Consider the following 27,833-nt stretch of genomic DNA (forward strand, 5'->3'; position numbering starts at 1 on the left):
CATCACATTCACACCTGTTCCCCATCCCCATCCCTGTCCCTGAGGGGACCCTGCTTTCAATCAAGCCTGTCGCTTGTCAATACTTCGCTTCGGTTCGGCTCCCATTTTGTCCACATTCAAGTAATTGTCTTATAATTGCTGCTTTTATGTACTATTTTTTCTTTAAGCAATTACCATTTTTTATGTTAACTTTATATGGCTTTGTGTTGTATGTCAAAATTAAGTAGTTCCTTGAGCCTCCCAGTGCCAGTGGTACAGTAGCCATTTACAGTGGTGCCGCCTTCCCAAGTTCCCATCAGCCATTTGCAGCCTTCCCAAGTTCCCATCAAGACATAAGCCGTTGGGACATTGTGCAATAAATGTGGTAGGTTGGCGGCGGCCCAGGTTGTGAAACAGTGTGCATCTAATTCAGTGTTTCCCTCCTGCTGGGTGCACTGTACAGTGTACACTGTAGGCTCCTAGGCAAACTCGGCCCATCGCTGTCTCGGCCCATCGGCATCTCGGCCCATCGCCAACTAGGCATCTCGGCCCATCGCCAACTCGGCCCGTTAGAATACCAACTCGGCCCGTTAGAATACCAACTCGGCCCATGTAGAAATTGCTATCATTTTTTTTTCATGACAAGAGCGTGGCAGAAACTGAATGAGCAGCGATACTAATATTTGATATTGATAGTAGACTTACAATATGTAGACTTACAAAGGCTAAAACTCATAAAAACAGTGAAATGAAATAAAAAAGTAAAATACAGCTAAAAACAGTAAAATGAAATCACAAAGTAAAATACAACTAAAACAGTAAATGAAATCAGTAAAATTAAATCAAAAGTGAAATACAACTAAAACAGTAAAATTAAATCAGTAAATACAACTGAAATCAAAAGTAAAATACAACTAAAAACAGTAAAATGAAATCAAAAGTAAAATACAACTAAAAACAGTAAAATGAAATCACAAAGTAAAATACAACTAAAAACAGTAAAATTAAATCAAAAGTAAAATACAACTAAAAACAGTAAAGTGAAATCAAAAGTAAAATACAACTAAAAACAGTAAAATGAAATCACAAAGTGAAATACAACTAAAAACAGTAAAATTAAATCAAAAGTAAAATACAACTAAAAACAGTAATATGAAATAAAAAAGTAAAATACAACTAAAAACAGTAAAATGAAATCAAAAGTAAAATACAACTAAAAACAATGAAATGAAATCAAAAGTAAAATACAACTAAAAACAATGAAATGAAACCAAAAGTAAAATACAACTAAAAACAATAAAATACATGCAATCAAATGTTAAAATTATGGATTAACTGCAATATGATGTGAGACAGCCCTTAGTAAGTTCTTGGTAGAACGCTGGCCATTATTGAATTCTTCCCATAGGTACACAAGTTGTCCATGTTGTTTCCGATACTTTTTTTTCTGGTACCTCAAAACTTTTCCATCCGACAAAAACCTTACTTGAATGGAGACCAGCTTGGCTTCATCATGTAGAAGTTTTACTAACAGGTAAAAGTTTAGTTGGCCTTTCCTCGCCTTCAAATTTAGTCTGCAGTGCCAACCTTCAACATCGTTGTTTGTGCGTATACTTCGTTGGAATGCGCACCAAGAAGTCGGAGGCCATATGCTTGAGGTAATCCACGTTGTCCTGACATAGTCAAGAAGTTGTAGCAGTGGTGGCGATCCGTTGGCTTTCCTGTAAAATCTCATGAATAAATCTTCAATGTTCTCGGCTGGCACATATGGCAGAGAAAGTAGCTTTCTTAAGTACTTGTGCATATCAACGTCATTAGTATAAGGACTCTGAAGGCCAAGTTCTTGCATTTTCCTCCATACGGCTTGGCCCCAATGAAATACACACCCACGAATCTCAACCTCTGGGAAGATTTCAGGAATTGCGCGCCAAACGCTTGCCTCGAAATCAATTAAAATTTCCGTTAATTTAAAACTATCACCGATGATTTCTTTTGTTTTAGCCAGAATTTTCTTATAGTCTCTCCTCCGTTTTCCTGACATTAGAGCAAATAAAAGAGGAACTTGTTTAAAATTTCCATCACGCTGCACAAATGCATGAATGCTAAAGAGCTGCGTGAAGGGCTGTCTCACAACTTTAAAAGTGGCGTCAGCATACCATCGTTTTGCCTTTGCAAGTAGCTTCAGCTGATCATTAGTAGCAAAAATCAAATGGCGCCTTTCACCTACACGAACATCATATTTTAAAAACTCTGATGGTATGTGATCCTCATTTAAGTCAAAGTTCAGGTCAAGTGGCTCGTCTGGTCTGTTTGCCCTGCGTCTTCGGTTTCCTTGACGCGCCAAGTTAATAGGAGCAGGAAGTGAAGTCAGAGGAACATTTGGGTCCACGTGTTCCCTTAGAACCTCGTCTACTATGTCTGCTGCGGGGCGGAAGACATCTTCCATTGCCTTTGTCTTAACTATGGATGACACTTTTGATGAGAGGGCAGGGCAGGCTTCGGGTGGATGGCAGTGGTCCATCTCTCCCGAATATACTCATTATTATTATGTTCTTTTATTACTGCAGGGCATGTTGTGTTTTTATTTCTTACAGTACAACGCCAATGTACACAAACGTTAGTTTTCCTTTTCACAGTGTATGAATACCCGACACTATCTATAAGTTTATGTTGCCCTCTCTGTGTGGAAGAACAAACTTTTTCATATGTCACAATTTCACTGGGACTTTCTGTTTCAGAGTGCCCTGCTGCCACAGCACCATTGATAGGCACTGGGATTTCATTTGCACCATTGATAGGCACTGGGATTTCATTTGCTTGGGAGAAGCACAGGTGACACATCCAGTCAATTTCCCTCCCTTCTCTCACTGCTGCACGATATGCGGCCCTAGTTATTCCAGTTCCACATTTACGATGTTGCCACAAATTGCAACGGTCAGTCAGTCTCTCTCTCTCTCTCTCTCTCTCTCTCTCTCTCTCTCTCTCTGCTGCCGGCCCGCGGCCAGTCCCTCCCTCCCTCTCATTATCTCTTTCTTTCTCTCATATCAAGAACAGATATCAGAAAACCTGCTGGTGTATAACAAGTGTATCTATTGAATTACTGCTTCCATTAATAGCTGAAAAGGAAAATGTAGCACACATTGAACTGGGTAGTAGTAGAACAGATGGTCCGAGTTGGTGGAGATAATGGTCCGACTTGGTCATGTAAGTGGGCCGAGTTGGCGTTTGAAATGGGCCGAGTTGGCGTTTGAAATGGGCCGAGACAGCGATGGGCCGAGATGGCCCGACACCCACTGTAGTACAGAGGCTCATGTCTTGATCCCTTCTTCTAACTATAGACAAGGGACCTTTTCCAAATAGAGGCCAAAAAGCCAGTACTGTAGCACTTGTGAAAGGTGCTAAAGAAAGAATAAGCTACCTCAGAACTGCATCATTTAAACCAATGTGGATGAATACCATCTGGCCCAGAGATCAAGCCACATAGAGTAACAAACTCATTATCAACAAGGATTATTTCCACATCTCCAATATTACCATCATATAGCGTCAGTGTGTGTGTGTGTGTGTGTGTGTTCTTCATACGGTGGACTAACTTTACATTGTTATCAGGTCTCCTCTTTCCCGTCTGTCCTTCAAAGTTGGTAGTTCCATTTGCTTCAGTCTTTCTTGGTAGGGAAGATTTTGGCACCTTCTTTGTAGCGGTCCTTTGGATTGTCTCTAGTTTCTTTATCTCCTTCAGCCTGCCTGGTGAATACTCCACTGCTGCAGATTCTAACCTAGAGTTTATCACTATCTTATCCCTGTAATTGAACGCCAGCCTGATGTTAGTTAGTGTGCTGTATGTTGCAGCAAATAGTCCACTGTTGTGTCTTTCTGGAGTCAGGCTGTCTTGTATAATCACTCCCACCTCTCTCTCTTCACTCCTTTTTCATTATAATCTTTCTCCCACTTTGTATTCACACATAGGTCTTCTATTACTTTGAACCATTTCCATTACATGGCATTCCCTGGTATTAAATTCTAATTTCCACTCTTGGCTCTTGTCAATATCTTTCTGCAATTCCATACAGTCCCCAATATTCCTTAATGCTCTCAAAAGATTGGGTCATCCACACACAGATTTATGTAGCAACTCAAACCCTCTTGTATATCATTGACACAGACTTGGAACCTAATTGGTGCCAGCACTGAACCCTGCAGTGTGCTACTATTAACTGTACTGCAGCTTGATGGGGTGTCTCTTATCATTGTCCTCATTCTCCTATCTGTTTAGTCTGTCATCCATTTCAAGATATTTCCCTTTGTTCCTCCCATGTGTTGTATTTTCCACAGGAGCCTTCTGGGTGGTACTCTGTGGAAAGCTTTCTCACTATGTAGACACGCCATGTCAGCCCATCCATCTCTCCCTCGTGCTTGTGTGTGTGTGTGTGTGTGTGTGTGTGTGTGTGTGTGTGTGTGTGTGTGTGTGTGTGTGTGTGTGTGTGTGTGTGTGTGTGTGTATTTACCCAGCTGTATTGTACAGGGATGGAGTGGGGCTCTAGTGTCCTGTCTCCATGTTTCCATTTATTCAATCTTTCTTTAAAGTTCTGCACATTATGTGGTGTAACAACTTCATCACTCAATGCATGTGTGTGTGTGTGGCGGGGAGTGTGGCGTATGTGGAGATAGCTCCCCGGGACGAATGAACCTCAGCTTCTTTATACTGTGGAGTTTATTACTGGGACACGTTAGAAACTTGGTGAATAATTAAAAGAAAAGATAAAATGTTGGTTAATATCAAGAAGGGTGTGTGTCCCTGCAGCTGTTGTTGTGATGGCAGCCATCCTGATCCTGATCCTGCTGCCAGCCACCAAAAAGTGTGGTGCAGCTAGGGTTTAGTTAGGCTAGGATGTCATCTAGTAACAAGATCAAGGTCAACAAAATGGCAACCACCACAGCAAGACCTAGAGTGTGTGTGTGTTGTGCACCGTGTGCAACAAAACAGTTATGCCAGTGGTAGCAAAATGTGCAAATGACATTTTGACGTGTGTCTGGCCCTGCACAGGGTGATGGAGGCAGTGATTACTGGTTACTGGTTACTGTTACTGGTTACACAGGTGCAGTGGCAGTTTACTATGGAGACGTGTAGGAGTGAATAGCTACCGTACGCTGTGCGGTGCAGCCTGTGCTGTGCTGTGCTACATTAGAGTCACTTAGAGCGGTCAGGGCTGGTGCAGAGTTTGTGCTGCAGTGTTTGTGAGACATGTGTACAGTTTGTGATGGCCACACCACTCTTCCCTGCTCCACAGACCAGCCCAGCCCAGCCAGCGTCCAGTCTGCCGCCGCCGCTGCCGCCGCCGCCCCTGCCTGCCACCCACCGATGGCTGCCTGGCTGTCTGTCCTCCCGAGGCTCCCTGCAGGACTGGCCGTGGCGTGTGCTGGTGACAGTGGTGCAGGAATGGAGGGTGTGAGGCCGGGCAGCGGCATGGGTGGCCAGTGCCAGCAGCAGCAGCAGCAGCAGCAGTCAGCCTCAGGTGTGGGGAGGCACAGGCGTGGTGGCAAGGATCACCAGGAGACAGGCAGCTCTGGCCACACAGGACAGAGCAGGTTTGAGTGCCAGCAGTGTGACAAAACTTTTACCACCAAACAAGGCCTCACCACACACACCCTAGCACACAGTGGTGTTAGGAATTATGAGTGTGGTGACTGTGGAAAGAAATTTGGCAGAAAGTCTACCCTCACCACACACAGCCTGACACACAGTGGTGTTAGGAATTATGAGTGTGGTGAGTGTGGGAAGAAATTTATTCTAAAGTCTCACCTCACCAAACACAGCCTGACACACAGTGGTGTTAGGAATTATAAGTGTGGTGAATGTGCGAAAAAATTTACCCAAAAGTCTACCCTCAAGAGACACAGCCTGACACACAGTGGTGTTAGGAATTATGAGTGTGGTGAGTGTGGGAAGAAATTTATTCTAAAGTCCCACCTCAACGGACACAGCCTGACACACAGTGGTGTTAGGAATTATGAGTGTGGTGAGTGTGGGAAGAAATTTTCCCAAAAAAGTGATCTCACCACACACAGCCTGACACACAGTGGTGTTAGGAATTATGAGTGTGGTGAATGTGCAAAAAAATTTACCCAAAAGTGTAGCCTCACCACACACAGCCTGACACACAGTGGTTTTAGGAATTATGAGTGTGGTGAGTGTGGGAAGAAATTTATTCTAAAGTCTCACCTCACCTCACACAGCCTGACACACAGTGGTGTTAAGAATTATGAGTGTGGTGAGTGTGGGAAGAAATTTTCCCGAAAAAGTGATCTCACCACACACAGCCTGATACACAGTGGTGTTAGGAATTATGAGTGTGGTGAGTGTGGGAAGAAATTTACCCAAAAGTCTCACCTCACCACACACAGCCTGACACATAGTGGCGTTAAGAAATATGAGTGTGGTGAATGTGGGAAGAAATATACCCACAAGTCTTCCCTCACCTCACACAGCCTGACACACAGTGGTGTTAGGAATTATGAGTGCGGTGAGTGTGGGAAGAAATTTATCCATAAGTCTCGTTTCACCGCACACGGCCTGACACACAGTGGTGTTAGGAATTATGAGTGTGATGAGTGTGGCAAAAGGTTTTTTAGCCTTGGTGATCTTAATAAACACACCTTCAGACACACTGGGTTGAGGGAGTTCAAGTGTGATGACTGTGGCAAGTGTTTCAAGACAAAGAGTGATATTGCCAGACATGTGAAGGTCCACTTTTGAGGTGGTGTGTTGTGTGGGTGGGTGGGGCACAGCCATGCCTGTGGTAGCGGCTGTGTCTGTGTGTCTGTGTGTGCTGTGAGAGCAGCAGTTGTTCTGTGTGAGGGAGTGACGGCCGCAGCAGTTTTTTTGTTGGCGGCGCAGGTGTGCCTTTCAATAAATGTGTGTGTGTAACATGGTGGCAAGTTGTTTTCCTTTTTGAGAGATGGTCTGTGTGAGTTGGCTGTGTCTGGTGTCACTATCGGTGTTGGCCTGACGCTGGATTAACAACAGTGGACAGACATAGTAGTAATCTGGTTTGACTCAGCTAAAGCACTACATGGTACTGTTTGCCATCCAATGTTACTTGACAAGCTTAACAAACTGCTCTGTGTTACTTGTCCTAAACTTACTTGTCCTAAAGTGGTTAGCATTCTCGACTCACAATCGAGAGGGCCGTGTTCGAGTCCCGGTAAGTGGCAAGGCAAATGGGCAAGCCTCTTAATGTGTGGCCCCTGTTCACCTAGCAGTAAATAGGTACAGGATGTAACTGGAGGGGTTGTGGCCTCGCTTTCCCGGTGTGTGGAGTGTGTTGTGGTCTCAGTCCTACCCAAAGATCGATCTATGAGCTCTGAGCTCGCTTCGTAATGGGAAAGACTGGCTGGGGGACCAGCAGGCCACCGAGGTGAATCACACACACAACGTAGTGTAGTAGTTAGCACACTCGGCTCATAACCTCGAGGCGTGGGGTTCCACTGGCCTCGCTGTCCCGGTGTGTGGAGTGGAATGCTAGCTGCTATGTTGACTGTTATGTACCGGCTCCTATGTAGCACTTCTTTGGCTTCAATGTACCATTGTTGGGCTGCTATGTACTGGCTTTTATGTACCACTGCTTTGGCTTGTATGCACCAAACAAGGCTGCTATGTACCAGGTACCAAGTAAGGAGATGAATATTTATTGTAAAAAAAAAAATAAAGACATGATATAAAAGTAATGAAACTACATCAAAAGAACACAAAAGCATGAACATATTGAAACTGCATACATTAATTGAAATGTGTCAAGCAATAAAATTCATCACACCACAGCTTTGGCTTGTTTGTAAGAAACAAAAAATTAATAAAAATATGATATAAAAGTAAATACTTAGCAAGTTCAGTGGAGCTTCGAAGGAAATAATGAGCAGATCCACTAGGTTTGAAGGAGCAATGGTGGGGATTCAAACCTATGTCTGTTGTATTTGCTTTATTCTCTCTTGGCTTGGCAAACAAATAAATGCAGGTTGCTCTGAGGTTGCTGGGAACACCATCTCTCCAGGTGGTTAATGAAATACCGCGGTATTTCATTAATAATTCACTATCACTCAGTGCCACGGAGTCAAGGTTATCCTCGTGGCATGAGCGTATATCAATACTAAGATATGATATCCATTACAGCTGAGTGGAAACAAATATCATGGGGAAAGACAACACACAGGCTATAAGGGTCACAAGAAGAAGGAGAAGCGGCCGAGTCGCCGCGAGTCTCCCGCTTCGTCTGTGGCTCAGCTCATCTCTGCTTTATTTTTTTGGTATTCCATGTAAGATTTCACTTTATGCATTACAAAACAATCCCTTCTTGGGGGCAAGGTTTGTAAAAAGTTAATAGAAATGTTGTTTTGTGAACATGAATTCGAGAATGTGAGAGAATTTGTAAGTAGCTCCTCTAACTTCCAATGACTCATATGACATCATAAAAGTAGTGGTACACCGGTGGCCCAATATGCTGCCAAACGTATATAGAAGTTTTTTTTAACCCATGTGGTATGTTGGGGACCAGCCCAGAACGCATCCACCCCTATTTTCATTATTTCCTATGGGAAAATTACGTCCGCTTAACGAATTTTCACTCTACGAACAGCCTTGAGATCCCCTATCCTGTTCGTTAAGCGGAGTATTACTGTACATAGCAGCCAGGATGGTACATAGAAACCGGTGGTACATAGCAGCCAATGGTACATAGACGCCTGTTCCCGTGGAGTGTTTTTTTTTTCCTTTTTTTCTGTGCGCCTTTTTTTTTGTCGTCTACAGGAGCTGCCGATCCAAAGGCCCGGCTCAGGAGTGATCCCGAGTCGCCTGTAGTATCAAGATCAAGATCAAGATGACCCTTCGCTGAGTGCCAGAAAGCATGCATGTAGGCCGTGGTGGAATAATGAGATCAGGGATGCTAGGAAGGAAAGAAAGAGACTGAATAGGATGTGCAGACAGTTAAGAAAGAGGAGACATGAGAGTGAGGAAGCTGAAAGGGAGTACCTGAATGCATGGGCAGCGTATGTGAGTCAGCAGCGAATGACGAAGCGAAAGATAATGAATGCTAAAGTTACAAGTGAGAGAAGTGTGATTCAGTCCCTTAGAGAGAAAGGTATAGATTCCTGAGGGGTGAGGGGATGCCTGACAGTGAGAATGTGGAGAGCCTGAAGGTGAATGGGGCAGTGGTGACTGATAAGGAAGAAATGAGAAGGGCAATAAAAGAGTTTTGGGAAGAGATTGGAGGTGTAAGTGAGGTCTTTGATGTGGGTGAAGGACATGTGTCACTGGAGAGAAAGGATGCAGATGAGTTGAATGAAAGGATCAGCAGGGAGGAGGTGGAGAAATGTGTGAGGAAGCAGAAGAATGGGAAGGCAGCAGGGCCGGATGAGATACCGTATGAAATGTACAAAAATGGAGGAGAAGTAGTGATTGATAGGATGACTGAGTTGTTCAACCAGGTGTGGGAGGAGGAGAGTGCCGAGAATGTGGAATGAATGCAGGGTGACCTTGTTGCATAAGGGAGGATATAAGAGTAAGAATGAGTTGAGGAACTACAGGCTGATTGCGTTAGTTAACACAGTAGGCAAAGTGTTCAGTGCGGTGTTGAATGAGAGATTGTGCAAATGGATTGAGAGAGTTGGAGTGTTAGGCGAAGAGCAAAATGGATTCCGAGTGGACAGGAGAGCAGAAGACAATCTGTTTGTGGTGAATGAATTGATTGAGAGAAAGAAAAGGGATGGTAGCAAACTATACTTAGGTTTCCTAGACATAGAGAAAGCATATGATAGGGTAAACAGAGAAATGCTAGGTAGGGTGTTAGAAAAGATTGGGTTAAGTGCAAAGATAGTTAACATAGTGAGAAGTATGTATGTGGATACAAGAGCTAAGTATAAACTAAGGGATATAGAGACAGACTGGGTGAAGAGTGAAAGAGGAGTTAGGCAGGGTTGCATATTATCACCAACCCTCTTTAGCTTATATACAGAAGAATTGGCTGCTAGAATGAGGAGAATGAATGCAGGTGTAAATGTGGGAAATGATAAGATAGGTGTGCTCTTGTATGCAGATGATGTTGTAGTCATGAGTGAGTCAGCAGAAGAGCTACAGAGTATGCTTGATGTAGTAGATGGGTATGGAAGAGATTTTGGAGTGAGATTTAGTAGTGAAAAGAGTAAGGTAATGGTTGTGCATAGGTCAGAGGATGAGAGGAACCATGTGTGGAGATTAGGAGTGAATGAGGTGCAGCAGACAGATGAATATAAGTATCTGGGGATATGGATGAGTCCGGATGGCTGTGTAAAGATTAAGAATGAGAAGATAAGTATGGCAAATCAGTGGGTAGGTCGTCTAGGAAGTGCAGCAAGGATGAGGGCGAGTAAATATGACGTGCTGCGAGAAGTTTGGAAGAGCGTGGCTGTTCCGAGCATCATGTATGGTATGGATGTGATTGCTTGGAATGAGAGTGAACTAGATAAATTAGAAATAGGGCAGAATAGAGTTGCAAGAATGGCACTTAATGCACCTAGATATGCAGCAGTAGAGGCTCTTAGGGGTGATATGGGTTGGAGCACTTTTAAAGAGAGATATGTGAAAGCAACCCTGCGGTATAAGGCTAGGTTAGAACGAATGAATGATGCAAGGATAGTGAGAAAAGTGTTTCTGTGGAATGTCAGGAGTAGCAAGTGGGGGAAGAGGTGTGTCAGGCTGGTAGCAAAGAGTGGGTTAGTAAGTAGTTGGGTTTTACAACAGGTAGAAGGAAGACATTTAGAGAGAGACTGGAGTATGATTGTTAGAAATGGAGAAGGTAGAGAATGGGATGTAAGGAAATGGAGGAGTGAGATTGACAGAGTAGTGAAAGGTGTGGGACTGGATGACTGGAGAAATAGGATGAAGCAAAAGAGTACCTTGATATGGTATAGAAAGAAAGAGGCCCCAATGTATGAAAAGTGGTATGAGGGAAGCCTGGGTGGTGATCTTCTCTTCCGAGCTAGGGCACAGTGCATGGATGTGAATGCAAGGAATTATAGATGGTCTGAGTCCCGCAGCAAAGTGTGCCAGATGTGTGACTTGGGAGAGGATGAGACAGTGGAACATGTGGTGCTGGAGTGTGTGAAGTATGCCAGAGACAGGTATGAGATGATGCAAGTGGTGCTGAGTGAGCTGGGGCATGACAGAGTGGAGATGACAGGAAGGGAATGGATGGTGTTGCTGCTGGGACTGTGTGGGGAGACGAATGAAAGGATGATGGAGGCTGTGAAAGAGTTCCTGGAGAGAATGTGGCGTGCCAGATGCAGGAACTAGTGGTGTGAAAGATGGTGATTACCCTCTTTGTTGTCTGGTGTTCTTTATGTTCCCTACAGGAGCTGCCGATACAAAGGCCTGACCCAGAAGAAATTCTGCGTCACCTGTACCATCAAGATCAAGATCAAGACTTGTTGTCATTTTCTGCGGTAATTCCGAGGCGAGGGTGGCACTGAGCCCAGGCTGTCTGGAGGTCACAGGGGTCAGATAGGCGCCGCGGGAGGTCAAAGAGAAGGTAAGAGGCGAGAAATATGGAGATGAAGAAAGGCAAGGAACATGTTTAAGTCGTGATTTTGAGAACATTTCTTCATTTGAATATTGTAGTTCCATATGAACAGGCGCTGGCCCTGGTGAGTCGGTGTGTCGGTGGTCACAAGCCAGTCACTGGAAATATTGGGCTTCACACCTGCCCAGTGTTTCAGTGTTTGTGAGACGTGTGTACAGTTTGTGATGGCCACACCACTCTTCCCTGCTCCACAGACCAGCCCAGCCCAGCCAGCGTCCAGTCTGCCGCCGCCGCCGCCGCCGCCCCTGCCTGCCACCCACCGACGGCTGCCTGGCTGTCTGTCCTCCCCGAGGCTCCCTGCAGGACTGGCCGTGGCGTGTGCTGGTGACAGTGGTGCAGGAATGGAGGTGTGAGGCCGGGCAGCGGCATGGGTGGCCAGTGCCAGCAGCAGCAGCAGCAGCAGTCAGCCTCAGGTGTGGGGAGGCACAGGCGTGGTGGCAAGGATCACCAGGAGACAGGCAGCTCTGGCCACACAGGACAGAGCAGGTTTGAGTGCCAGCAGTGTGACAAAACTTTTACCACCAAACAAGGCCTCACCACACACACCCTAGCACACAGTGGTGTTAGGAATTATGAGTGTGGTGACTGTGGAAAGAAATTTGGCAGAAAGTCTACCCTCACCACACACAGCCTGTCACACAGTGGTGTTAGGAATTATGAGTGTGGTGACTGTGGGATGAAATTTATCCATAAGTGTTCCCTCACCTCACACAGCCTGACACACAGTGGTGTTAGGAATTATGAGTGTGGTGAGTGTCGTAAGAAATTTACCCAAAAGGGTTCTCTCAATAAACACATTCTGATACACAGTGGTGTTAGGAATTATGAGTGTGGTGAGTGTGGGAAGAAATTTACCCAAAAGTGTTCTCTCACCCTACACAGCCTGACACACAGTGGTGTTAGGAATTATGAGTGTGGTGAATGTGGGAAGAAATTTGCCAGAAGTTCTCACCTCACCACACACAGCCTGACACACAGTGGTGTTAAGAATTATGAGTGTGGTGACTGTGGGAGGAAATTTACTGAGAAGTCTAGCCTCACCAAGCACAGCTTGACCCACAGTGGTGTTAAGAATTATGCGTGTGGTGACTGTGGGAAGAAATTTTCCCGAAAATCTGATGTCACCACACACAGCCTGATACACAGTGGTGTTAGGAATTATGAGTGTGATGAGTGTGGCAAAAGGTTTCCTACCATTTCTCGTCTTAATCAACACACTTTCAGACACACTGGGTTAAGGGAGTTCAAGTGTGATGACTGTGGCAAGTGTTTCAAGACAAAGAGTGATATTGCCAGACATGTGAAGGTCCACTTTTGAGGTGGTGTGTTGTGTGGGTGGGTGGGGCACAGCCAGGCCTGTGGTGGCAGCTGTGTCTGTGTGTGCTGTGAGAGCAGCAGTTGTTCTGTGTGAGGGAGTGACGGCCGCAGCAGTTGTTTTGTTGGCGCAGGTGTGCCTTTCAATAAATGTGTGTGTGTAACATGGTGGCAAGTTGTTTTCCTTTTTGAGAGATGGTCTGTGTGAGTTGGCTGTGTCTGGTGTCACTATCGGTGTTGGCCTGACGCTGGATTAACAACAGTGGACAGACATAGTAGTAATCTGGTTTGACTCAGCTAAAGCACTACATGGTACTGTTTGCCATCCAATGTTACTTGACAAGCTTAACAAACTGCTCTGTGTTACTTGTCCTAAACTGAACTGGATGAGTAGACTGACTCACTTTGTGCATGACAGAACATTGAGTCATTCAGTTGCTGGCTCTACTAGTAAGTGTAGTGTAGTGTAAGTCAGTACTACTTGTACCTACTAGTACTCTTCAGTGGTGTACCCCAGGGTACAGTCTGTCCTGCTGGGTCCTTGGTTATTTGAGTGCCTTCCTCCATCTGATTCACACTAACAAATGTCAATTACTTGTCAGTTCTTTGCAGATGACTTGAAGCTTTACTTGTTGCCATTGCCATTGCCATTGTCATTGCAATGGTAATGGATGTGTCTGTAGCTGCCAGAGGGACACAGACACCACAACACAACCCCACGGTAAACACTGACATTTGAGGAGGAGTTCACTATTGCTCATTGTCACGGAGTGAAGGTGATCCTTTGGCACCATCTTACATGAATATCCTTTACAGCAGGCAGTAGAGGGGCACAAACACAAATGATGGGGTGAATGCTACACACAAGTGGCCGCCACCAGTAGGCAGGGAAGGAATGTCTCTCCCTCTCCTGCTTTGTTTTTCAGTGTTCCATGCAAGTTTTGGCTTTGTGCATCACAAAACAATTCTTTGTTGGCAGTAAGGTTAGTGTAAAGCTGATATAAATGTTTTGTGAATGTAAATGTATATATGAGACAGTATTATCTCCATAGGAGATGGTTGTACCACTAACCTGCTAGCAACCATGTTACCATGGTAACCATGTCCCCCAATGTGTTCATGGACACCATTTCACGTGTGGAAGTTGGTCCGTTCACTGTTAAGTTTCTTGGATCCCGGTCCTGGTCTGCTCTGTGGGTGGAGATATACTACTTTGTTGTAAGACAGGCATCATTGTTAACGTCCACCAGTTTGCTGCTCCATGACGTCATAACTTAATGCCACACTGATATTGAATTAAGGCTCGTTCACTCATGCCAGTTTGTGACTGTTATTTTACGTACGTAGAGTTTGCCACTCGTCCCTTCTAGTCGGAAAGTGTCATACGGAGCGCCTGGAATGTATGGACTAGTTGACACCGTGGTAGGAAGTTAATGTCAACAAACAGCTCCCCGCCAAGTTGTCTTCCTCCAGTGACGATGGTGAAGCTATGGTTGCTCTTCTTTTGGCGTACCGGAACAGTTAACAGAAAAAAATGGCTGTGGATGTGTCCCTGCCTAAGTAGAAGGAAAGAAAGGAGTGTCTACCACATTCTAAATTAGCCTACATTTCTCATAAGGAAATTGTTAATCTTAAAAAAAAACTATGTACAGTTGTGATAAAGTTAAATCCTGAGAAGTCTTCAACCCTCACCTCAAACAACACCCTGCATTGAAAGAAACAGTTCTTGTACAGTGGCAGATATTTCATTGAACAACAATTTGCTAAATTTTTTTATATGTACAATTCATTTCTGGGGTACCAGATGCATTCTTTTTACCCTCACCAACTCTAACATTTTTCTCTATCTCTGGAGAACACATTTCCAAAACTTACTCCATGACGGCACAACACAGATAGTGTTGCAAATCGAGTAACAAGACTAACATGTTGGTCTTGTTCTGTGAGTGGTCTCTGCAGTCACTAGGCGCCGATTGCGAGTTGGATACTCTACGCACTTTAAAGAAACAGTTGCAAATGGGCACGTGTGAATCCGCCTTTACATTGTTCAGAATGGATCAGCAGCAAAATGCCTCTCAGTAAGGGAATAGTTCCACAGCAAATAGCACCGTGTAACAAAGCTTGTGCCCTTCAGTTGAAACTGTTATTTCTTATTTGCTTATGTCTAGAAAACATGAAAAAATAGTTATATTCATTTCTAAATTTACTTTTGTGTCCAGGATAATGACATTTTTTAAATTTACCCATTCTCATAGGGACAAAGTAGCAAATTTGAAGTTTGACTTGAACAAAGTAGATACAAAACGACATATAATGCAATAATAGCATTTATTTATTCTAGAATTACACCAGTGGGACAATAGACACATTAAAAATTAATAGTTCTTCTAGATTTATGCTTATACTGTAGATTACTTTCACGAATCAGCCCCCAGATGTAGTCCCCCATCATGTTTTCATTATAAGACCCTTGGTAGCGGCGTTCAAAGTCCAATATATCCTGGTGGAAGCGCTCGCCCTGCTCCTCGAAGTACGCTCCCATGTCTTCCTTAAATTTATGAAGATGGGCGTCAAGGATATGGACTTTAAGGGACATCCTGCTACCCATCTTGCCGTAGTTTGTCACCAAGTTCTCAACAAGCTCCACATAGTTTTCGGCCTTATGATTCCCCAAGAAGCCAAGAACTACTGCGACAAAGCTGTGCTGTCCCATGCTGCTCTCTCTATCCTTGAGAGTTTTTTGGGAAACTCCCTGCACTCCATGATCTTTTTTATTTGTGGACCAATAAAGACACTGACTTCAACTTTCGCTGCAGACAACTTGGGGAAGAAATTTGGAGGTACTTGAAAGCTGGGGACTCCTTATCTAGAGCTCTGATGAATTGTTTCATAAGGCCCAGTTTTAAGTGGAGTGGAGGAAACAATACTTTCTGGGATCCAACAATGGCTCCCATTTGACGTTGTTCTTCCCCACACTAAACTCGGTTTGCTGTGGCCAGTCCCACTTGAGGTAGTGTGCCATGGTATCTCTGCTGTCCCAAAGCTAACAAGGGTACTTGGTAAAGCCACTTCGGAGACCCATCAGGAAAGCTGCCATTTTGAAGTCTCCTATAGCCTCCCAACGGTACTCTTTATATTTCAAGGCATCTAACAACATCTTGACACTCTTGTATTCCTCTTTGAGCTGGAAAGAGTGGGCGAGGGGGAGAGATGGGTACATATTCCCATTATGAAGCAGCACTGCTTTGAGGCTTCTGCACGAGCTGTCGATAAAGAGCCGCCACTCTTTGGGGTTAAGGGTAATTCCAATTGCCTCAAATAGACCGGTCACATTGTGGCAAAAGCAAAGCTCATCTTGACGAGTGAAAAAGCTTGAAAAATGCTGGTGACGCTTTCTCTGACCTGATATGTGCACACACTCATCTAGCAAATTCCACTGCTTGAGTCTCGACGTTAAAAGCTCGCCATTTGACTTCGTGAGGCCAAGATCTCTGATCAGGTCACTGATGTCTTCTTGACTGGGGTAGTATGGATTTCTCTCATCAGTTGTGTCTCTGAACTCTGGATCAGTGTCTTCATGTTCTTAACTACTTTCCTTGTGTAAACACTGCTGCTCTCTCTTAGCAGGAGTGGGTACGGGGACTGGGAGGTCAGAGCAGTGTGGCACAAGGTCAGAATGTATGAAGGCGAGCACATTTTTTCCTGCTCGACGTTTGGAAGGCTCTACCATACAGAAAAATCAATTGCTTGAGTGATCAGTTGGTTCCCGCCAAATTCAGGGGATTGCAAATCTCATAGCTCTGTTTTCCCCTCTGTACCAACCTGTAAAAGGCACAATGAAAACATGACTAGAGAAATAGATACATTCAACTCACTGTAATAGGATAGGTGAAAATTAAAAAGTATACACTCTCTCTCTCTCTCTCTCTCTCTCTCTCTCTCTCTCTCTCTCTCTCTATATATATATATATATATATATATATATATATATGTGTGTGTGTGTGTGTATTTACCTAGTTGTAGTTTTCCAGGGCCTGGGGTTTATGCTGGTGTGGCCCCGTCTCCATATCTACACTTATCCAATCTTACTTTAAAAGTGTGCACACTCGTTGCAGACACTACTTCTTCATTTAAACTGTTCCACGTCTCAATACATCTTTGCGGGAAACTCTATTTTTTAACATCTCTCAGACATCTTCCTTTTCTCAGCTTTTTACTATGCAATCTTGTGCTTCTAGTGTCATATTCTTCTCTCAGGATCAGTTTCTCATTATCCACTTGGTCCATTCCGTTGATCAATTTATAAACTTGTATCAGGTCTCCTCTCTCCCTTCTTTGTTCCAGGGTTGGTAGATCCATAGCCTTTAGTCTCTCCTCATATGTGATCCCTTCAAATTCTGGAACCATTCTTGTAGCCATTTTTTGTAGTCTCTCCAATTTCCTTATGTGTTTCTTTTTATGAGGGGTCCACACTACTCCTGCATATTCCAATCTGGGTCTTATTATAGTACTTATCAATTTCTTCATCATTTCTTTGTCCATGTAGTGAAATGCTACTCCAATATTCCTTAGCAAATTATATGTTTCTCTAAAAATTCTATCAATATGGCTTACTGGTTGATTGTTTTCTTCCATCGTCACTCCTAAGTCCTTTTCCTTTTTACTTTCTCCAGTTCTACTCCATCTCCCATCTTATAGATTCCCACAGGTCGTCTTTCACTCTTTCCCATTTCCATGACATGGCTTTTGTTCACATTGAATTCCATTTCCCACTTTTACTCCATTCCCAGATCTTATTTAGGTCTTCTTGCAGTATTTCACAATCCTCTTTTGCTTTATAACTCTGCACAGTTTTGTATCATCTGCAAACAGATTTATGTAGCTGTTCACTCCTTCTGGCATGTCGTTAATATAAATGAGGAAAAGTATTGGTGCCAATACTGACCCTGTGGCACTCCGCTTTCTACTGCTCTCCACTTGGACTTCATATCTTTAACTACCATCCTTATTTCTCTCCCCCTCAAATAATTTTCTATCCATCTCAATGTGCTTCCTTTTAAGCCACCCTTCTCCTCTAACTTCCATAGTAATCTTGCATGTGGCACTTTGTCAAATGCATTTTTCAAATCCAAATAAATACAGTCAACCCATCCCTCTCTCTCTTGTACTCTATCAACTATTCTAGAGTAGAAACTCAATAAATTAGTTACACACGACCGACTTTTTCTAAAACCAAATTGGCTATTTGATATTAATTTGTTGTCTTTATTATTCTTTCACACATCTTGCATGTTACACTGTGTGTGTGTGTGTGTGTGTGTGTATATATATATATATATATATATATATATATATATATATATATATATATATATATATATATATAATCATACCTCACCCAACATGACAGTTACGTTGCTGAGCTCGTCGTGTATGGCGAGATTCATGTTCAGCGAATAATAGGCCCAGTGGGAAAATGGGGGTTATGCCAGATCCATTTTTTTTTTTTTTTTTTTTTCCTACCAAAAAAGGCTGAAAAAAAACAACCATGAAGTACCAAGCACACATTTTATTTAATTATATTACTAGTACCTTTAGTTTATTTGCTGGTTGGAGAGGGCTTGAAATATGAAGTGATGGGCCTCTGACTGGCACATGCTTCCATATGGCATAAAGTCTCCTTGTAGGGCAAAAGAGGCTCCTCAACACCCCTCTTGAACTTACCGTATTTTACGGCTTACAAGACGCACTTTTTTTCCTAAAAAATACCCTGAAAAATACTAGTTGATCTTCCAAGATGAATGTTGTATTGTAAGGCAGCATCCAACCTCAAGTGAGCTTGGACACTTGACAGATAGCAACCTGGATTTGTAAGTTGAGTCATTACATTATGATGTTAGCTTAAGTACCATTTCATTCAGCCTTTTATATTATGTAAACTCAGTACTTAGGTCAAGTATTTCCAATACCATAATCCTTCCTGCAGCCTACTCAGTGTGTGGAGAAAGGTAGGTACACACCGAATGCGATGCTATGCGATGCACCCTATGCGGCGGACGGACGCCCGCTATGCTTGCTACGTGAGTATTCATATTGGAAGCGATGCCGCCGAGCTTTGTTTTCAGACAAGGATAATATAAAATCCCAGTAACTTATTAAACTTCCACTAGAAGAAAAAAAAAAAAAAAAAAAAAAAAAAAAAAAAAAACCTTAACATCCCAGCAACTTGTTCAACTTTCACTAAAATCAAGAAGTCAACTTTACAAACCATGCAACTTGTTAACAATTCCACTCGATTCATAAACACACGGTAGAAAACTCCAACTTTCACTTGAACTACAAAAAAAAAAAAAAATTTAAATCCTTCCAAACACTAATGATCTTTACTGCACCTCTGAAAACTCTAGAATCAAGAAAACACTAATGAAATTCCTTGCAACTTGTCAAACTTCCACTAGAATCAAAACATTCCACTTAGCGTTCGCTAACTGAGCTGTGCTTTGAAAAAATCACCGGGTCGGCGACTGGTCAAGCTATGTGTGTGATGTAGCTGGCGTAGCGCGCGTAGCTTCCCAGCGGGTGTGAACACACCTATTGAAAATACACAGAGGCGATTGTAAGCCACGTAGCTTTGCATAGAAGTGAAACATTTGGAAAGAATAGTTTTGAAGGTTCTGGAGTCATCTAGAAAGTTCAATTTTTTTTTTCACCAAATTAGTGAGTGTAGAATCTGTCTGGATTGGTGGGAATAATTGAAATTAGCCTATTGTAATAGGCTAGTTTCAAAACATCGCTGGCCAGTTTATAAAACTGTGTTTTATAATAAAGAGTGGAATGAGTTCTGTGGATACTGCCAGAGCTAAAAATGCAGGTTATTCTAAGTAGAACTACTGGAAATGAAGAACTGTCCTGGCCACCCACAAGTACCTCCATTGATCTGCGAGAGAGAAAAGCCCTCATCCCAGAGACAACAACACCATCAATGCCTACACTGTACACTTTAGTGACAACAATCTGGTGTTTCAAGTGTCAAAAGCCTTACAAAAATCAGAGTATTAGATCAACCATACATCGTTTGTCTATCCTGTTAGTCACTCCATCACAGGTTAGCAAAAGTCAATCCTCCACAGAATTGCCACGCTGAAAACCAAACTGGTTGTTGTTCAGTAGCTACAGAATGTTTGCAAGTACTCCTAGAATTGCACCACAATGAGCCTTGCCACAGTTTGGAACACTGATGGAACACTCACTGCTCTGGAATGTGGGGGGATCTCCTAGAATTGCACCACAATGAGCCTTGCCACAGTTTGGAACACACTGATGGAACACTCACTGCTCTGGAATGTGGGGAATCACTTCTTTTGTCTTTTTAAATATTGGAACTAGCTTTAGTAGATTTCTTCCAAATAACAGGAATTTGACTGGTGGTAATAGACAGTGAAAAGATCTCGTACAATTTCTTGGCACAGTTTTTTTTAGTGTTGGTGGCTGTAGAAAGCCCTGCCCCATTCCAGAAGACATATCCATGTTGTTCAGTGTTTGTAAAATGTGACTGACTGTAAAATGGATTTGGTGAAGGGATCCATCATGAATCTGATGTGGAAACTGTGGAAGTCCAGATGGTGTGGTGTAAACTGAGGCAAAGGATGCACCAAGGATGGGAGCCATATCTTTGTGATTGCAAACCAGGATCAGGTTATCAATGTTGCCAAGAGGACCAACTGAGGGACATCCAACTTGTGTGTGATGGCTAACCAAGGACCCAGCAGGACAGACTGTACCCTGGGGTACACCACTGAAGAGTACTAGTACGTACAAGTAGTACTGACTTACACTACACTACACTTACTAGTAGAGCCAGCAACTGAATGACTCAATGTTCTGTCATGCACAAAGTGAGTCAGTCTACTCATCCAGTTCAGTTTAGGACAAGTAACACAGAGCAGTTTGTTAAGCTTGTCAAGTAACATTGGATGGCAAACAGTACCATGTAGTGCTTTAGCTGAGTCAAACCAGATTACTACTATGTCTGTCCACTGTTGTTAATCCAGCGTCAGGCCAACACCGATAGTGACACCAGACACAGCCAACTCACACAGACCATCTCTCAAAAAGGAAAACAACTTGCCACCATGTTACACACACACATTTATTGAAAGGCACACCTGCGCCGCCAACAAAAAAAACTGCTGTGGCCGTCACTCCCTCACACAGAACAACTGCTGCTCTCACAGCACACACAGACACAGCTGCCACCACAGGCCTGGCTGTGCCCCACCCACCCACACAACACACCACCTCAAAAGTGGACCTTCACATGTCTGGCAATATCACTCTTTGTCTTGAAACACTTGCCACAGTCATCACACTTGAACTCCCTCAACCCAGTGTGTCTGAGGGTGTGTTTATTAAGACGACCAAGGCTAAGAAACCTTTTGCCACACTCATCACACTCATAATTCCTAACACCACTGTGTGTCAGGCTGTGTGAGCTGAGACCAGACTTATGGGTAAATTTCTTCCCACATTCACCACACTCATAATTCCTAACACCACTGTGTGTCAGCCTGTGTGAGGTGAGGTGAGACTTTTGGGTAAATTTCTTCCCACATTCACCACACTCATAATTCCTAACACCACTGTGTGTCAGGCTATGTAAGGTGAGATCAGTTTTCCGGGAAAATTTCTTCCCACACTCACCACACACATAATTCCTATCACCACTGTGTATCAGGCTGTGTGCAGTGAGGTGAGTCTTTAGAATAAATTTCTTCCCACATTCACCACACTCATAATTCCTAACACCACTGTGTAAAAGGATGTGTATAGTGAGGGTAGACTTTCTGTCAAATTTCTTTCCACACTCACCACACTCATAATTCCTAACACCACTGTGTGTCAGGCTGTGTCTGTTGAGGGTAGACTTTTGGGTAAATTTTTTTGCACATTCACCACACTCATAATTCCTAACACCACTGTGTGTCAGGCTGTGTGTGGTGAGAGACGACTTGTGAGTAAATTTCTTCCCACAGTCACCACACTCATAATTTCTAACAGCACTGTGTATCAGGCTGTGTGCGGTGAGGTGAGACTTTCTGCCAAATTTCTTCCCACAGTCACCACACTCATAATTCCTAACACCACTGTGTGCTAGGGTGTGTCTGGCAAGGCCTTGTTTGGTGGTAAAAGTTTTGTCACACTGCTGGCACTCAAACCTGCTCTGTCCTGTGTGGCCAGAGCTGCCTGTCTCCTGGTGATCCTTGCCACCACGCCTGTGCCTCCCCACACCTGAGGCTGACTGCTGCTGCTGCTGCTGGAACTGGCCACCCATGCCGCTGCCCGGCCTCACACCCTCCATTCCTGCACCACTGTCACCAGCACACGCCACGGCCAGTCCTGCAGGGAGCCTCGGGGAGGACAGACAGCCAGGCAGCCGTCGGTGGGTGACAGGCAGGGGCGGCGGCGGCGGCGGCAGACTGGACGCCGGCTGGCCTGGGCTGGTCTGTGGAGTAGGGAAGAGTGGTGTGGACATCACAAACTGTACACATGTCTCACAAACACTGCAGCACAAACTCTGCACCAGCCCTGACCGCTCTAAGTGACTCTAATGTAGCACAGCACAGCACAGGCTGCACCGCACAGCGTACGGTAGCTATTCACTCCTACACGTCTCCATAGTAAACTGCCACTGCACCTGTGTAACCAGTAACAGTAACCAGTAATCACTGCCTCCATCACCCTGTGCAGGGCCAGACACACGTCAAAATGTCATTTGCACATTTTGCTACCACTGGCATAACTGTTTTGTTGCACGGTGCACAACACACACACTCTAGGTCTTGCTGTGGTGGTTGCCATTTTGTTGACCTTGATCTTGTTACTAGATGACATCCTAGCCTAACTAAACCCTAGCTGCACCACACTTTTTGGTGGCCGGCAGCAGGATCAGGATCAGGATGGCTGCCATCACAACAACAGCTGCAGGGACACACACCCTTCTTGATATTAACCAACATTTTATCTTTTCTTTTAATTATTCACCAAGTTTCTAACGTGTCCCAGTAATAAACTCCACAGTATAAAGAAGCTGAGGTTCATTCGTCCCGGGGAGCTATCTCCACATACGCCACACTCCCCCGCCACACACACACACATGCATTGAGTGATGAAGTTGTTACACCACATAATGTGCAGAACTTTAAAGAAAGATTGAATAAATGGAAACATGGAGACAGGACACTAGAGCCCCACTCCATCCCTGTACAATACAGCTGGGTAAATACACACACACACACACACACACACACACACACACACACACACACACACACACACACACACACACAAGCACGAGGGAGAGATGGATGGGCTGACATGGCGTGTCTACATAGTGAGAAAGCTTTCCACAGAGTACCACCCAGAAGGCTCCTGTGGAAAATACAACACATGGGAGGAACAAAGGGAAATATCTTGAAATGGATGACAGACTAAACAGATAGGAGAATGAGGACAATGATAAGAGACACCCCATCAAGCTGCAGTACAGTTAATAGTAGCACACTGCAGGGTTCAGTGCTGGCACCAATTAGGTTCCAAGTCTGTGTCAATGATATACAAGAGGGTTTGAGTTGCTACATAAATCTGTGTGTGGATGACCCAATCTTTGAGAGCATTAAGGAATATTGGGGACTGTATGGAATTGCAGAAAGATATTGACAAGAGCCAAGAGTGGAAATTAGAATTTAATACCAGGAATGCCATGTAATGGAAATGGTTCAAAGTAATAGAAGACCTATGTGTGAATACAAAGTGGGAGAAAGATTATAATGAAAAAGGAGTGAAGAGAGAGAGGTGGGAGTGATTATACAAGACAGCCTGACTCCAGAAAGACACAACAGTGGACTATTTGCTGCAACATACAGCACACTAACTAACATCAGGCTGGCGTTCAATTACAGGGATAAGATAGTGATAAACTCTAGGTTAGAATCTGCAGCAGTGGAGTATTCACCAGGCAGGCTGAAGGAGATAAAGAAACTAGAGACAATCCAAAGGACCGCTACAAAGAAGGTGCCAAAAATCTTCCCTACCAAGAAAGACTGAAGCAAATGGAACTACCAACTTTGAAGGACAGACGGGAAAGAGGAGACCTGATAACAATGTAAAGTTAGTCCACCGTATGAAGAACACACACACACACACACACACACTGACGCTATATGATGGTAATATTGGAGATGTGGAAATAATCCTTGTTGATAATGAGTTTGTTACTCTATGTGGCTTGATCTCTGGGCCAGATGGTATTCATCCACATTGGTTTAAATGATGCAGTTCTGAGGTAGCTTATTCTTTCTTTAGCACCTTTCACAAGTGCTACAGTACTGGCTTTTTGGCCTCTATTTGGAAAAGGTCCCTTGTCTATAGTTAGAAGAAGGGATCAAGACATGAGCCTCTGTACTACAGTGTACACTGTACAGTGCACCCAGCAGGAGGGAAACACTGAATTAGATGCACACTGTTTCACAACCTGGGCCGCCGCCAACCTACCACATTTATTGCACAATGTCCCAACGGCTTATGGCTTCATGGGAACTTGGGAAGGCTGCAAATGACTGATGGGAACTTGGGAAGGCGGCACCACTGTAAATGGCTACTGTACCACTGGCACTGGGAGGCTCAAGGAACTACTTAATTTTGACATACAACACAAAGCCATATAAAGTTAACATAAAAAATGGTAATTGCTTAAAGAAAAAATAGTACATAAAAGCAGCAATTATAAGACAATTACTTGAATGTGGACAAAATGGGAGCCGAACCGAAGCGAAGTATTGACAAGCGACAGGCTTGATTGAAAGCAGGGTCCCCTCAGGGACAGGGATGGGGATGGGGAACAGGTGTGAATGTGATGAATGATGAGGGAGGGGGGAGGGAGGGAAAGCTTTAATGCTTCAAACTTCCTGCCCCGCTCTTCCATTTTCAGTGTGTATGGGAGAACGCCGATCCAAAGGTTACACCGACAGCAATTGCAAGTGCTGGGTGACTCCCAACTCAAGCTCAAGCTCAAGGCTGACGGTAGTAGGTCTGCTGACACTTCGCTGAGTTTTGTTGTCATTTTCTGCGGTAATTCCGAGGCGAGGGTGGTGGCACTGAGCCCAGGCTGTCTGGAGGTCACAGGGGTCAGATAGGCGCCGCGGGAGGTCAAAAGAGAAGGTAAGAGGCGAGAAATATGGAGATGAAGAAAGGCAAGGAACATGTTTAAGTCGTGATTTTGAGAACATTTCTTCATTTGAATATTGTAGTTCCATATGAACAGGCGCTGGCCCTGGTGAGTCGGTGTGTCGGTGGTCACAAGCCAGTCACTGGAAATATTGGGCTTCACACCTGCCCAGTGTTTCAGTGTTTGTGAGACGTGTGTACAGTTTGTGATGGCCACACCACTCTTCCCTGCTCCACAGACCAGCCCAGCCCAGCCAGCGTCCAGTCTGCCGCCGCCGCTGCCGCCGCCGCCCCTGCCTGCCACCCACCGACGGCTGCCTGGCTGTCTGTCCTCCCCGAGGCTCCCTGCAGGACTGGCCGTGGCGTGTGCTGGTGACAGTGGTGCAGGAATGGAGGGTGTGAGGCCGGGCAGCGGCATGGGTGGCCAGTGCCAGCAGCAGCAGCAGCAGCAGTCAGCCTCAGGTGTGGGGAGGCACAGGCGTGGTGGCAAGGATCACCAGGAGACAGGCAGCTCTGGCCACACAGGACAGAGCAGGTTTGAGTGCCAGCAGTGTGACAAAACTTTTACCACCAAACAAGGCCTCACCACACACACCCTAGCACACAGTGGTGTTAGGAATTATGAGTGTGGTGACTGTGGGAAGAAATTTACCCATAAGTCTTCCCTCACCACACACAGCCTGACACACAGTGGTGTTAGGAATTATGAGTGTGGTGACTGTGGAAAGAAATTTACCCATAAGTCTTACCTCACCACACATAGCCTGACACACAGTGGTGTTAGGAATTATGAGTGTGGTGACTGTGGAAAGAAATTCAGCAGAAAGTCTCACCTCACCACACACAGCCTGACTCACAGTGGTGTTAGGAATTATGAGTGTGGTGACTGTGGAAAGAAATTTACCCAAAAGTCTGACCTCAAGAGACACATCCTGACACACAGTGGTGTTAGGAATTATGAGTGTGGTGACTGTGGGAAGAAATTTACCCGTAAGTCTTATCTCGCCGTACACAGTATGACACACAGTGGTGTTAGGAATTATGAGTGTGGTGAGTGTTGTAAGAAATTTACCCAAAAGGGTTCTCTCAAAAAACACATTCTGATACACAGTGGTGTTAGGAATTATGAGTGTGGTGAGTGTGGGAAGAAATTTACCCAAAAGTGTTCTCTCACCCTACACAGCCTGACACACAGTGGTGTTAGGAATTATGAGTGTGGTGAATGTGGGAAGAAATTTGCCAGAAGTTCTCAGCTCACCACACACAGCCTGACACACGGTGGTGTTAAGAATTATGAGTGTGGTGACTGTCGGAGGAAATTTACTGATAAGTCTACCCTCACCAAGCACAGCTTGACACACAGTGGTGTTAGGAATTATGAGTGTGGTGAGTGTGGGAAGAAATTTTACCGAAAATCTGATGTCACCACACATAGCCTGATACACAGTGGTGTTAGGAATTACAAGTGTGGTGAGTGTGGAAAGAAATTTACCCACAAGGCTTCCCTCACCTCACACAGCCTGACACACAGTGGTGTTAGGAATTATGAGTGTGGTGAGTGTGGAAGAAATTTTCCCGAAAATCTTATGTCACCACACACAGCCTGATACACAGTGGTGTTAGGAATTACAAGTGTGGTGAGTGTGGAAGAAATTTACCTACAAGTCTGGTCTCACCGTACACAGCCTGACACACAGTGGTGTTAGGAATTATGAGTGTGGTGAGTGTGGGAAGAAATTTACCACAAAGTTTGGTCTCACCACACACAGCCTGATACACAGTGGTGTTAGGAATTATGAGTGTGATGAGTGTGGCAAAAGGTTTCCTACCAGTTCTCGTCTTAATCAACACACTTTCAGACACACTGGGTTAAGGGAGTTCAAGTGTGATGACTGTGGCAAGTGTTTCAAGACAAAGGCTGATATTGCCAGACATGTGAAGGTCCACTTTTGAGGTGGTGTGTTGTGTGGTGGCAGCTGTGTCTGTGTGTGCTGTAAGAGCAGCAGTTTTTTTTGTTGGCGGCGCAGGTGTGCCTTTCAATAAATGTGTGTGTGTAACATGGTGGCAAGTTGTTTTCCTTTTTGAGAGATGGTCTGTGTGAGTTGGCTGTGTCTGGTGTTACTATCGGTGTTGGCCTGACGCTGGATTAACAACAGTGGACAGACATAGTAGTAATCTGGTTTGACTCAGCTAAAGCACTACATGGTACTGTTTGCCATCCAATGTTACTTGACAAGCTTAACAAACTGCTCTGTGTTACTTGTCCTAAACTGAACTGGATGAGTAGACTGACTCACTTTGTGCATGACAGAACATTGAGTCATTCAGTTGCTGGCTCTACTAGTAAGTGTAGTGTAGTGTAAGTCAGTACTACTTGTACCTACTAGTACTCTTCAGTGGTGTACCCCAGGGTACAGTCTGTCCTGCTGGGTCCTTGGTTATTTGAGTGCCTTCCTCCATCTGATTCACACTAACAAATGTCAATTAGTTGTCTGTTCTTTGCAGATGACTTGAAGCTTTACTTGTTGCCATTGTCATTGCAATGGTAAAGGTACGTTTTGCATGCAGCGATCATCACTGGTAGACCATTTAGCATGCAGCGATATCGTCAGTGTTTGTGCGACTATTGAGGAGAGGGCATCACGTGGCGTGAGTGAAAATGACTTTGAGTAAAAATAGAAGGCTTGTGATTAAATATCTTTTAGCTGCAGA

General features: G+C 44.3%; 4 protein-coding genes across 5 annotated transcripts in view; 2 read left to right on the forward strand and 2 right to left on the reverse strand.

The window, feature by feature from the left end:
- The window catches only part of LOC123501581 (zinc finger protein 665-like), a 28,084-nt gene extending 2,926 nt beyond the window's left edge, over positions 1 to 25,158 (reverse strand). The window contains exon 1 of the mRNA XM_045250506.1: positions 24,694 to 25,158. Coding sequence (XP_045106441.1) covers positions 24,694 to 25,158 — 465 coding nt within the window. The remainder of the gene's footprint in view (positions 1 to 24,693) is intronic.
- Positions 212 to 27,368, forward strand: LOC123503818 (zinc finger protein OZF-like). 2 transcript variants are annotated; one of them, XR_006674618.1, is made up of 3 exons: positions 212 to 364; positions 5,268 to 6,874; positions 27,149 to 27,368. XR_006674618.1 is itself a non-coding variant. In XM_045253874.1 (2 exons), exon 2 carries the CDS (start codon positions 5,339 to 5,341, stop codon positions 6,731 to 6,733), a length of 1,395 nt encoding a protein of 464 aa, XP_045109809.1. In that variant the 5' UTR covers positions 212 to 364; positions 5,268 to 5,338; the 3' UTR covers positions 6,734 to 6,904. The 2 variants fall into 2 exon arrangements, 1 of the variants encoding a protein (XP_045109809.1); XM_045253874.1 differs by lacking the exon at positions 27,149 to 27,368 and having other exon boundaries at positions 5,268 to 6,904.
- On the reverse strand, positions 21,035 to 24,584 carry LOC123503826 (zinc finger protein 12-like). The gene is made up of 2 exons (XM_045253892.1): positions 24,450 to 24,584; positions 21,035 to 22,401 (listed from the first exon to the last, which is right to left on the reverse strand). Exon 2 carries the CDS (start codon positions 22,255 to 22,257, stop codon positions 21,199 to 21,201), a length of 1,059 nt encoding a protein of 352 aa, XP_045109827.1. The 5' UTR covers positions 22,258 to 22,401; positions 24,450 to 24,584; the 3' UTR covers positions 21,035 to 21,198.
- On the forward strand, positions 24,970 to 27,180 carry LOC123503831 (zinc finger protein OZF-like). Its single transcript, XM_045253904.1, has 3 exons — positions 24,970 to 25,115; positions 25,361 to 26,681; positions 26,764 to 27,180. The coding sequence occupies exons 2-3, from the start codon at positions 25,511 to 25,513 to the stop codon at positions 27,072 to 27,074; spliced, it is 1,482 nt and encodes a 493-aa protein (XP_045109839.1). The 5' UTR covers positions 24,970 to 25,115; positions 25,361 to 25,510; the 3' UTR covers positions 27,075 to 27,180.
- Positions 27,369 to 27,833: the final 465 nt, after the last annotated feature.

This window comes from Portunus trituberculatus, chromosome 2 (assembly GCF_017591435.1).
Source record: "Portunus trituberculatus isolate SZX2019 chromosome 2, ASM1759143v1, whole genome shotgun sequence".
Lineage (NCBI taxonomy): Eukaryota > Metazoa > Arthropoda > Malacostraca > Decapoda > Portunidae > Portunus > Portunus trituberculatus.